Source organism: Phoenix dactylifera, unplaced genomic scaffold (assembly GCF_009389715.1).
Source record: "Phoenix dactylifera cultivar Barhee BC4 unplaced genomic scaffold, palm_55x_up_171113_PBpolish2nd_filt_p 000100F, whole genome shotgun sequence".
NCBI classification, from domain to species: Eukaryota; Viridiplantae; Streptophyta; class Magnoliopsida; order Arecales; family Arecaceae; genus Phoenix; species Phoenix dactylifera.
Window position 1 is genome coordinate 849133 of NW_024067682.1, and position 13506 is coordinate 862638.

At 38.4% G+C, this 13506-nt stretch overlaps 1 protein-coding gene across 2 annotated transcripts in view; it reads right to left on the bottom strand.

The window, feature by feature from the left end:
* Positions 1 to 2184: 2184 nt before the first annotated feature.
* The window catches only part of LOC103720841 (5'-3' exoribonuclease 3), a 45418-nt gene continuing 34096 nt past the window's right edge, over positions 2185 to 13506 (bottom strand). For both annotated transcript variants that reach the window (XM_008810768.4, XM_008810769.4), the window contains 9 exons: positions 13175 to 13303; positions 13017 to 13093; positions 12896 to 12936; positions 12693 to 12767; positions 12431 to 12588; positions 6098 to 6202; positions 5933 to 6008; positions 3450 to 3529; positions 2185 to 3208 (listed from right to left, as the gene is read on the bottom strand). In XM_008810768.4, coding sequence (XP_008808990.1) covers positions 2497 to 3208; positions 3450 to 3529; positions 5933 to 6008; positions 6098 to 6202; positions 12431 to 12588; positions 12693 to 12767; positions 12896 to 12936; positions 13017 to 13093; positions 13175 to 13303 — 1453 coding nt within the window. In that variant the 3' untranslated portion in view covers positions 2185 to 2496. The remainder of the gene's footprint in view (positions 3209 to 3449; positions 3530 to 5932; positions 6009 to 6097; positions 6203 to 12430; positions 12589 to 12692; positions 12768 to 12895; positions 12937 to 13016; positions 13094 to 13174; positions 13304 to 13506) is intronic.

Sequence of the window (13506 nt, forward strand, 5' to 3'; positions counted from 1 at the left end):
CAGATACAAAATGATTAGAAAATAAGCATTGCCTGTACTACTGAATGTTCCTCATATCTCCTGGCAATTTCCAGTTACAGGCGTTTTAACGAGAAGTGCAGGAATGCACATGCTCGCAGCATTAAACATATATTCTTGTGGCCAATGCCGGATTCATGCATTATCATAAAAGTGAGTAGTCACGCTCATGAGTAACTCATTGCCTTGGACCTTCTCAACATTGCAACTATCTTAATTTAGTCCCACATGCCCCCTGGTTATTGCCTAACTATATCCACTCAATCATACTTTTAAGGGGACAATCCACCCAGACATCCAATTCAATCTTCCATGAAGAGATGTGATTTTCTGTTTATTTGTTTTTGTCTTGAAGCCTTCATTGATGCTTTGATCATCAAATCATTCCTCGTGGTAAAAAAAAAAAAAAAGGAATGAAAGCGATCTTAAGAGAATGATGTTGTAGGACCAATTCAGATGCCAGATCCCAATGGTGAGAAGCATAATAATGTGTCGGTATTAGTCAATAATTCCAAGGCATTGAAATGTGGATAACCGGTACAAGAATGTTCCGAATAATTTCCTTGTACTATGGAGATCGATGCTCTACACTTCTAGAAATTTTTTAAACTTTTGCAATTTTAATAATGGCATAGTTTAGACTTTGAAGAGGAATGACATGTATATACAATTTCTGCACTCCCAGATCAAAAATTGATTTAAAAAATTTCGATGATATAGGAATATGAACTCGATAGTAGATTTTATTTTATTTCGTTTTATATCATTTAGAATGTAAACCGGTGTTGCCACCTTCTGAGCTTAAAATCAGAACCTCTTTGAGGGGATGGGGATGGGTGCGCTTGGTTTGTGACTATAATCGGAATCAGAAACGGAATGAGATTTAAATACAAAGAGAGAGTCGGAATTGGATTTTGAGAAATTGAGATATTTACATTTTCTCCTGAAATCAGAATGGGGATGAAATCTCCCCCAACCAAATAGCTGAAATAAGAGTCACTCATTTTCGTTTCGGTTCTAGAATTCAACCATCTTTAACCAAACTTGCCCTTAATGGAAAGTTGATATTCAATAAGTAGCATTTTCAATTTTCTGATCATCAGGGAAATGCTGCATTCCATGCTCCAAACTAGAATATCTCACCAATGCTTTGCTGAAGAATCTCTGCTGGGTTGACCCTAATCAACAAATTTCCTGATAAAAATTAGAACTATCAATTCTTTCGGTTTTACCAAGTTTCAAAGAATGCAAGCTAAAATATAACTGTAGTTAGTACATCAATAGAACACCCAGCATAACTTATGCAGAGATAAACTACCAGTTGGGTGTCCCAAATATTAATATTTGTATTGAGCACATGCTGGCATAGCATAAATCTCTCATTAGTCACTAAGTGCCAGTTGATTTCTCAACATTAATCGCTTATTAGTCATAAGAACTAATATTTAAACTTTGGAATTCCATGAAACGGCATCAGGATCATGTACAGAAGACCAATGAGCAAAGCAATAGTAACATCACACCATAGATGTAATTTTTGTGTGAGCAACATCTCAATGAGCATAGCAAATTTCTTCCTTCCAAAGTAGCCGTGGTGCCCAATCTTGGTAACAAAAAAATTTCACCTCCTTGCCACAAATCTAATTGGTTAAAGGCATTTACCATATTCAACAAACTTCATTATCTCAGGTTGGCATTAAAAGAAACTGCTAAAAGTCACCCATCCTTTCATCGCCCAGTTCACCTGTCCTCCGTGGAGGCAAGTGATTGGTTGAATCAGTATATGAGAACTCTCACGACCTACCTGCATCAATCCCTAATTCCACGCGGTATTGGTGAACTGGGTGAACAGTCTCCGTGATCTGTAATATTACTCGAAAGAAAGCTATTGCAGGTATATTGGAAACTATAAGGGATCTTCTATATAACGTATTCCTGCTATAAGCGACGGGAGTAGATGAGAAATAGATGTGTGGGAGCATTCGGAAGACTCCGAGAAGGACGCTGCGTACTCACAATCCCTGTAATCCAAGGATAAACACACCTACCCCTCCATTCAGCCATTTTGATCTCCTTTTCAAAAGTTCTTCCATCAAAATTTGGATTTGATGCTAGAATTGCTCGAACTCAGACTTCAGATTTAACCTTAAACCAGCGTCGGCCTCACTACACAAGTCTGTAAAGATTTGATTAACATAAGCATACTTCATTATGAAGGACAAATCAATTTTATCAAAAGAAACAAGAGACACTGAGATGATGCCAGACCAAATTAAGGTGGCATCCCAAATAATACTAACATACAAGCCTTGCTGATGTTTCAGAAAGAGCACTATGATGCCGATTCAGAGCTAACAGAATACAAACAAGCAAATTGCCTAGATAAGATGAGCCTCGACTAAAATTGGATGATCTGCTATCTTACAGCGTTTCCCACATGATGTTGGCGCACCTGAAGTGCTGATGTTGAGTACAAACCTAGTATCGGCCATACCCTGGTGGTGGTGGCGGCCTTCGGTTTGAGCCCCTCTCTAAAGCTGCAAAACGATTGGTACTTTGTTGGTTATGCGGATAACCTCTCCCAACTGCGGGTTGAGATGGCAGGGGGCCTGTCCTGGGATCATGCCGTTGATCCCACTGCTGTGCTCCATAATTTGGATAGCCCCCATAGCCACCATGGTATACAGCCCCTGGATGACCATAGGGTCCTGGAATTAGTGGCAGTGCTGCAGATCTATTTACCGAATGATAAGGGTGACCTCCATTTTGAGGATAGCTCTGCACTGGAACTCTTCCCCTCACATCAGGTTGGCTGTGTCTTCCAGTTGGGGTATAATGGGACCTACCCTGTTGATCTCTTTCATAGTGATGTGATATACGTCTTTCATAGTGATGATGATTCGACGCCGAAGAAGCATACCACTGCCCATGACTGTTACGTAAATGGTTACCAGGACCATGCCACTGTGCATTGCTAGCTTGATGCTCTACCCGAGCAGCTGCTCTCCGGTCTATAGAATGGTCTCTGCCGTTTGAATATAGTCTACTATTTGCAGCCATCTCATATGATGGTGGAGCATAACTTGCGTCACCACCATTACGGTCTGCACTATTCTGTAGACTGTTTATGACAAGCCGATGAGCTGCTGCTCCAAGTTGGCGGCCTGAAATAGTCCCTGGAGGATTTTGCCTGATCAAGAGAAGATCATGTCAGAAGGAACCAACAGCACAAAGTCTTTCTAAGATGAAAGTACAAAAGACAATTACAGACACACACACACACACACGGATGCATACAACACATAAAGATCATTAGCTGAATTTTCTTCTTAAGCTTTCAGATATCATTAGAATGGAAGCATATGCTTGAGAAAACAGTACAGATAAATATGTTAGGTATAGCATTCCAAATAGCTTCACCAGCTACTGACCTTCCATTTTCAAATGGCTTCCTGCCAGTATCTTCGTGCCATAGGACAGGAGGTGGCTTCAAATCACCAGCTGTAACAGTCTTTAGCCAAAAGATAATACTTTAACCAACTGCAATTGCTTGAAGGACAAAGAAAAGGAAAAGCACTTCTATAATAGAATATACTTACTATCAGCAGAAACTATTAGAATGTGACCTAATTTGAACAATGATGTATAACTCAATTCAAAAATCTCCAAATTATAAGGTCAAGACCCTCTTGATTTGTCAAGTGATAAGCAATTGCAAACTACCCCATAAAGAAACCAATGATGGGGCCCCTCCAGGACAAAGTTCTAGACATCAGCAGTATTGCCTATCATGACCCAAACTGGTTACCATTTGGGGCAAGTGGCACTTGATTGATAACATTCTAACTGATTGTTATGCTCACTAATTAATCTACACATTCCGTTGGAGTATATTACTAGAAAACATAAGCTTAGTGTCGCGTTCACTGCTGAAAAACTACAGTTCTGTTTAATCACCAAGAATAGTCTATTAACATGTTTGTTTTTCAAAGATAGGTGTTGACCAATATGTTCTAACATCTTGGAGCATCATCAGGAAAAAAATGGAGACATCAGCAATGTTATGTTCGGCCAACATTTATTTGCTCACTGTGTTACATTGACAGCGTCCTGCTCCAAGGATGAGTATCCGATACATGCCACACATGAAAACTTCTCCTTTTTTTTCCAGCTTTTACAAAGAAGTGGATAATTTGACCCTTCCAATACTGAGTTCAACCCACAATAATAATGTTGCATGTGACCTCCTTTTCTTTTCAGAAATTGGTCAAGCATATACACAATGAAATTACTTCACAACTCCTCAGCTAAGAAGTTTGAGAAACATATAGTGAAAGATCCTAACATATAATATCTCCTAATATTTTTATATAATATTTAACAACAACATATAATTTTGTGAAAATTATTTTTCTCCCTCTTGCTGAGTCAAAACACGTAGACATGTGTCTGAATCTGATCTCATATCTGTGTCCCTGAAACACTCGATGGCTGAACCCATTTGCTTGGTACAAGAGAGATTAGGTGCAACTGAGATGTTGCACACAAGAAATGATACAAAACGTACAATTCTGCAATATTGGCCTAGACATCAGTCAAAAGCCAGTCACTGAGACGTCACTAATCTGTCCAACTAGAGAGAGCTTATGTGCAACTGTCAACCTACAAAGACACAGAGATGCACTTAACATGCACTCCCTTTTTTAAGACAACAAATTAAAAGATAAGACAAACATGAATATCCCAATTACATGCTGTGGCTCTGGTTAAGCAAACAGAAGAGACAGACCATATTCAAGAGAGGATATCAAAATAGACGCAATAATCCTTTCAACTCAGAACTCATGTAGATTAAGTTGAAAACAACTTAGGTTTGACCAATCATGGGCTAGCAATATGGAAAAGACTCGCAAAATAGGATTGCCTGGTTGCCCAAAGTGAACATTTAAGTGCAGTTCGGCCAGTTCAACAAGACTTCTTTCCAGTTCGGTAAACTATTAACTATAAACACACCTGGTGACTTCATAGAGGGGGGTCCAAAGTGACCTAAAGTGGGCCTCTTCAACTTTTGCCACTTTCAACCAACCCAATATGCCCTAAGGTCAAATATTACTTGTACACAAATACAAGACACCTCCCTCCACTAAACTGTTCCATTTTAATTAAGGTGACTTTTTTTAGCTTACTCCCACCTTCCCTGAATTAATCCATACACTTCAAATTGCATGTAGGTTTGAACACTAGCATTAGATGCGCACGAGAAAATGCTTAAGATTGCTGAGGAATACTTGAATTATTCTCTACAACCAAGATAAAAATATGCATATATTGTGAAAGAGTTTGACATCACAAAATTCGACTCGTTAGTCTACATGCTAGCCCTAAGCATAATATAGAAATTTTGCTACAGGTAGACCTACATATCACTTGCAAATTATACCTACAAGCCATAGAACGGTCAAACGTTACACTAACTAATTATACATAAAGTGAAAGCTAAGCAGATTAAAAAAAATAGTTAGAAAGAGCAGGAAAGTTGAGCATCATATTCTATGAAAACATTAAACTAAAAAAAAAGTTTAAAAAGAATCCAAATATTTTAAAGTACAAAACTACCCAAAGTATTACCAACCAGATCATATATCAGAAAGCACTTAAGCAAGCTACATTCAATAAAAAAATCTGAGGTAGTTTGCACGCATGCACACATATGCATATGTGGATATATATATATATATATACATACATATATATACACATATACATACATACATATATACATACATACATACATACATATATACATATACATACATATATATATATAGACATATACAGTTTCATAAATAAGCACATCAAATTTGGTATCAAAAATATCAAATCACTGGTAAAATCCTCAAGCAAAAATATGCACCTTCTTTGGGAAAATGACGCCTGGTGGCGGTCTAGTGATATGTTTATGTGCATCCGGAAGTATGTATAAAGAACATCTGGAGAAAACGGAAAGGTCATGAATGCAAAATTTGCAAATAGTATTAGTAAGGATTCTGTCATTTTACAGATTATGAATATTGCTTACATGACTTGATTATCCATTATATCTTCCATTCCTTTAACAGGAGACCTGAAGACAGGAGGGCATGGATCTCCATCACAAAGGGACAAATATCCATTCATTCCACCACTGCAGACAAAAGTGGAGTCAACTAAGAAGGAAACCAAATAGACTCGTATATTAACAATTCTATTTATGCATTTTATAAAAATAGCATAAATTTTCTTCAGAAGAAAAATTATTGCAAATTGACAAATCTCGCCCAGTAACATGTATCACAAAATCTCCAAATAAACTAAGCCTTTTTTATTTTTCTCACCACAAGTGAGTCAACAGAGGATAAATGAGAAGGCATCTGGACATGTCAACAGAAGAAATAGTACACACAATGATGCAGACAGTACAAGAGAAATGATGTAGCTCTAGAGTTAGATCTACATAATATCAGACTCAGAGGCACTTAAAAAGGAAACACTAGGGTTCTAATTAATCTGAAATTTCTGCACTGAGTTTCAGCAATAGAAAGCAAAAAACATAGAATTATGCTGAACCAACAGATAGCAAATATTTAGATGCATGAACAGTTGCGTGAAATCTGGACTTAATTAAACAGTAACCGCAGTATTTACAGGAATATCCAACAAAGTTATAAACAATTATGCCACATTTGGTTCACAGGAATGAAAAATAATTGGAATGGAATGGGAACACAAGGCGGGGAATCAGAATCGCAATTCCTGTTTCATAGTTCGAACATAAAACAAAAGAATGTATGAAAAAAGAATAGCAGTTGAGTTCCAATGTTCAATTTAACTAGTTATATTTTAAATTATAACCAATTTATATTATTTTTAAATAGATCATTACCTAAGAGATAGAACTAATTTTATAACAATGATCACAATAATTCTTTTGGGGGGGCATCCTATATTTTTGGATTTTCCTTTGATTATTATGACATAATTTATGCTCTTTATTTTTTTATTTTTATATTCTTATTAACCAAGGTCCGCCGAACCGGTACCGGGACCTCTACCAGTTGGCGGACAGTTCAGTATAGTACTGGTTCGGTACCGTACTGACACAGTATGGTAGGGCGTGCCGGTAGTACCGTACCGACACATGGTAGGGTAAGGCGTGCCGGTATGGAACCGGCACGTCCAATTTTTTTTTAGAGTATCTCAAGTTGATTTAATTGATAATCACTCTTTTTCAACTTTTTCAATGATTTTAAGTCTAATCTGATATTGTTTTGATGTTTTTTTTTGATGTTTTTTGATATTTCTATGATCTTGATTTAATCTAAATGATACATCTTACTATTTTAAAATGATACAAATTATAAAATGATTAGTGTAATGGTGCATGCTACAAGAAGCAACATGAAATATCCTCAAATCTAGTGAGATAAAAATTATAAAATTATACAATCAATTACATACACTTAAAGTACAATATATATACAAATATCTAAAATTGGGTCGAGTGGTGATGCCTCTCGTAGATATTCGGATCATCAGCATAGTCAGGAGGCACATCAGCCCACCCCTCTAACCAAGCGGTGTTGTAGTCTTATATGTTCATTCCATAAGGAATGCACTCTGATTACAAGCACTCAGATCTCTAGTTGAAGCTCTAACTCTGAGAGGTTTCATCTGGCTGATAAACTAGCTGATAAAACTGTGAAAGGGTCCATCCGAATAAGCCGACAGCAAAATTCGATCCGTAAGATGCTCCGAGCTGTATAGAATAGTAGCCACAGAAAAATGTCTCAGACGCACCATATTCGTATCTGCAGTGTCCTCGGAATAACCTCGAAGAGCCCGTCTACTATACAATAGGATTCAGGCAGGCACTACCAAATCGTGTATCGTGATCCATATCCTGTGTAGCACGCATAAACTAGAACTCACCGGTGAATCGAAGACCACCCTACGATTATCTCATAAATGGTGGTCTCTTGTCCACTCCTAAGCCGGCAGATCCATGACCACCAGAACTGCTATTTCTGGACTCTGAATCTGAGTGAACTGACTCATCGACACTCTCCATTGGGGTTTGGATCTTTTGAAGTGCTGAATTGGTGTGATTTTGGACTTGGCGGAAAGAAAAAAAGGCAGAAAGTTATCCGCCGCTTACAAACAAGGCCTTCCAACATCATTTTAACACCAGACAGAAAAAGAGGGGCCCAGTTCAGAACCGAGTCGACACGGTGCGAACCGGCCAGTTCGCACTGAGTTCGAATGGAACCGGCCGGTTCCAAACGTTCCCGGCCAGTTCGCATAGGTAAGTTCTGATTCGAACCTTTTTCAACATGTTTCGACCAGTTCTAGGCCGAAACTGAATCCAAAGACCAAACTGACCCAAGTTTTCACCAGGTCGACTCGGTATGGGCCGAACCGGGCGGTTTGGCCCGGTTCGGCCCAGTTCAGCATTCCTTGCAATTAACTAATTTTTTATATATTAGATTTAATATAATACTAAAATGCATGCCACTTGATATGTTCCCTATTTTCTAATTTAATGAAATATGTATTAATTACATATTTTTATTTTATATCATAATTATCTACAACTAACTCATATCGACGATATTATTTGTTACTATTTTTACCATAAATATTGTTAATCCATTCATTACCAAAAATATCATTCAGTCCCATTATCATGGGAATGACCATTCCTCCTATTTACAAGTGGAACCGTCATTCTTTCATGATTCCAAAGGAGATGTGATTCCGTCCTATGTTGTCATACCAAATATTTGAATGAGGCCAAAGTATAAAATCACCATTCCATTCCAATGCACATTCCAGCGAACAAAACGAAGTTAATAAAACAAGCAAAAGATGCAAAAAGACATAAGGAAATACAAAAAAGGCGAGGGAAAAGAAAAAGAGCAGTAAATGTGAACAATAGCACCCAGTGATCGCCGAACCAACCCAAGTTGGGCAGCTCGGCCCATACCAAACCAAATTGACATTAAGTCTGAACAATTTAGCTCGGTTCAATTATAAATCCCTCTCACAAATTAGCATTTGAAGGTTCGAGAGCTCAAAGGCTCTCTCGTTCGATGAACAACTCTTCAGCCCCCCTCTATCTCACTCACTCTCTCTACACGAGACACAAACCACGGCCCTTTGGAACATAATGGTTTCTAGTTGTCCTCTTCCTCTCCAAAGGCCGGAAGGGAGCAAAGAAAACCCTAGATTTGGTCTCCTCTAATCGAGTCTTTCTTGAAGAAAAAAGTTACTGTGTTCATAGTTTGATCGGATCTGAGATCAATTTGAGGCTCCGGACAGAAGCGATCATCGCGTTTGACGTCGGAGATCGCCAAAATATTGAGATTCGGTGCTCTGATGACTGAGATTTGCTGTTCTTGTTTTGATTGATCATTTTTCTTTGCCATTTCAGAATATGGTTGTCGGGATTGCCGAATGTATCATGGGAGATTGATGAAGATGGTAGTGTTGGTTTACTTTGAGAGAGGCGATAATCTAGATGCTGGTTTGTTTCAATCCTACAAGCCTCCTCCCCATTTCTCTCCCCCCTTCCTCCCTCTCTCTTCTTGTCCCTCCTCAGTCTCCCCCTCCCTCTTCATGTAAGTACGTCCAAGAATATCACAATACAGACCCATACCGTACCAAACCGGACATCAGCCGATATGAGACCCAGTATCGGTGCGGCAAACCTTGATAACACCTATACCATTTAAGCAACAACTCAGTAGAGGGGCTGATGTGGCTTATTAACTAAATGTTATAACAATACAACAGCTTGAGGATGCATAAAACTCAGCCATGGACTCTAATCAAAAACAAAGGTAAAAGACAGCAACATTTAAAATTATACTAGATCTAAACTACGTTTCAACAGACAAAGGAACTTCATCATCAAGCAAATGAGCACTTATCCTAAACTCCAACTGTACACTAAATGCTGAATACATAATCTCACTATATCTCAATAAGGAGATTAACAAGAGCACCAGAAATAGTGTATCTTCACCAAATCATCAAATCAGAATGTCTAAACCAGCAGTTCAGGTGACACAATCCAGCATATAAGCAGAGCATTATATTGCTCAAATTAGTCATTCTATCATCCCCCTTCTTAATGGAGAAACCTAGAGTGAAAAATTGAGAGAGAGGAGGGGGAGGGGGTCAGATCCAACAAGAGAAAAGCCAGAGCACCTTAATAGCTATTTATTGTCAATACCACAACTAAAAATTAAAGAATGAAGTACTTTTCTGCACAAGGAAGAATGCTCTTTCCTTCTGTCCCTTCTCTCATTCCTGATAAATAATACTGCTGACCCCATATAGCATCAAAACTTGAATGAGGAATCTGAGTATTTGGCTCAGGAAATTTATAGTTTAAAAGCTAGAATACCATCAACTCTGCTGAAAGGAGAAGTTGCACAACCTGGACATACAGAAAATTTGATATACGCTGCTTGTATAAAGACCCACAATCCTCCATGTCCCAATCAGTAAATATGTTTGGAATCAATGCTTTAAGAAGAATGATTGAACAGTTCCGTCCAATGCAAAACCTTATCGCAAGCTTTCCATATCATTGCAGCATCAATTACATACTTGATAAGTACAATTGCCTACACTATTGCAGGAAGGCAGTTTATCAAGCATGCTAATGCCTATAATATAGGATGTGATCCTGTCCATGGGTCGGTTTCAGGACCTGAGCTGACCCAAAAGCCAACCCGACCCGAGTACTTTCCCTTACCTAAGAACCCGACTCAAAATCGAGATGTCATTTGCAAAGAGATGCTGCAACATCTTATCTCTATTCTCTCAGCTCCCTCACCTCCTCCGCCTCTGCCGCCCATGGAGATAACCCACCACTCTCTTCTCCGCTGCCTCTAGTCCCATGGAGGTTGTGCCACCACCTCCTCACTACCATGGACATGGACAACACCTCCCCGCCCTCAACTGCCTCAAGGAAGCATTCCTCGGCCACGCCTGCCTCCCCTAGGATTCCTCCTCCCCTCGCCACCCTCCTCCATGACCTTGCCAGACTCCACTCAACCTCCTTTCCCCCTTCACTCCTACCCATCTTTCTTCATTGCTGCCACCGCTGTCCATGACACCACTCGCACCAACCTCTCTACCGTTCACTCCAACCTTGGCCTCAAATCGAAGTTGGCAGCACCCCCAATCACGTAGAAGAAAGGAGACAATGTTTGTCAAATCGGGTTAAAAGTCGGGTAATCGGGTCCTCATTTTGGGTTAAGTCAGGTCGGGTAATGTGTTGGGTTACAGATCAAGTTGGGCTAAACCCGAACAATTGACAGATAAGAGTACGATGCTTTCATATCTCAAAAATAATGATATAAGACTCTCCTGCATCAATCTCTTTGTTGAAATGTTTGTCCTGAGAAGTAAAGGTGATTCTTTTGCAGTTGAAGTCATCTAGATGTGAGATCTAACATTGGTAATCATGAATGAAATCTAAAAAGCAGATGATTGTCGCAATCATAGACAGAACAAACTTTCTAATATGGTCTCAAGTTCTCATTTAACAAGTGTTCATTAAAACAATGATTGATAGAGGATACATCAATCAAAAATTTGATCAGTTGAGCAGTCTATCCCTGATTATGAAAGTACCTGTCAGAAATCATCTTGAGAGGTCTTAGTTGTCATCTTTCAAGAAAACCTTCTAGCGCCTGGACTAATTATTTCTTAGACTGCAAAGTCAGCATGTCAAAGGATTGCTCGACCTAACTCACATAACTAATATTCTGTTCGATATATCAGTGGCTTAGAGTCCTAATAATCAGATTATCCAATCTAAATATGACTTTTCAATACGGATCCCAAAACTATATTTGAACAAGTTTTAGTAATCCAACACTATTCTGATCTTGAAGGATCTAAATTAGATAACCAATATATCACACATAAGGAGGGTCCAGACATGCACCTACACTGAGCATGGCACATATGAGACTACTGAAGGGCAATTGATCTTTGCCATTAGTTAGTTGATAGACTGAAATGTATAACAGTATGTATTCAACCTGAACACGTATCAGATGAATTTATTTAATAATCAATAAAACCATACTTGTCTTTTTATGTTAATAGGTTCATAAGTAAAAAATTAAAAATAGTATTAAAAAGTAACAATGGCAAATACAAAATCCGTTCTCTAGTTTCTACCAAACTTCTTAAGTTAATTACTGTTCTTTTTTCAAAATAACTCAACATGACCAAAATGGTACCTGACCGGGAAAACATCAGTTGACACAGATTTAACCTTAAAACTTCTAGTATTCAACATATGTTTCCATTTACGTTAAGTTGGGGCGTAATTTAAGCTTGGCAGACTTACCTGGCTCTTGGGTCAAGTTTTTCTTCTACTTCAGCACGCTCTTTCTCTGACAGTTGTCCAGAATTGCTACTAAGAGAAAATATATATGGAGAGAGAGGGTGAGACACATTTACGAAAAGCATGTCAGCCATGACACTGTTCCGACGGACTTCCTCCTCCTACAAAAGGGGAAAAAAGCAACAATATTTAGGCTATTTTGGAAAAGTAGTTTTCTTCTCATGAACTGAGCTGTATCTAGTGCAATAGCAGGTGTCAGTTATACCGTTAAAGTATGCTCCACTTTTTCAATCTCAGCAAGTAATCGAGTCTCATCTATAAAAGGCAGTTTTACAACACCCTGAAAATAGGGAGGATCAATGTATACACCAACAACATAACGTGATTAAAATGAGAGAGAGAGAGTGGGGGTGAAGAAAAGTAAACTCAAGAAAAATATAGATCAATGCGACAATGATATAGTTCTACCTGCCAAGAAAATCTCTTCCCATTCATATCTACCTCAAAATCTGGCAAACAGAGTAAAAGCATGAGAAATGTTTAGATCTTAAACAAGAGGGAAGACCATGATGTGAATATAAAACATTACCAGTCGGATAGAAATCGACTATGGGAGAGTTTGGATCAGTCATCAATTGCCTATAGTGCAAAGGAAGAGCATGGGAACTGCAAATATCTAGACCATTTTAGCCAGCCTTCCACATGATATAATTTAAAACTCAAGAAAAAATATTTGAGGAACTTCACCTTGCAGCTGGAAACACCCCCATTAGCTGATTGAAAGGTTTAAAAGGCACACCTAGTTGAAAGCTTATATTCAATTGACCTAAATCCTTGAGGTCAGATGCAAAAGGTGCATAATGGTAAGGATAAAACCTGAATGACAAGCGGAGAAAAAATAAGTGCTGAGTCACAACAGTCAAATGTGAAAATGCAGTTTGGAAAGTTACATAATTTTTTATACACAAAAGAAAACTCGATATGTTCTTTCTTGGTTTGTGACGTAAACAGGAAATATGTACCCAAACTTTTATTAGTCATGCTCTCTAGATTCACCCACATGTTTGCTAAAAGAAGCC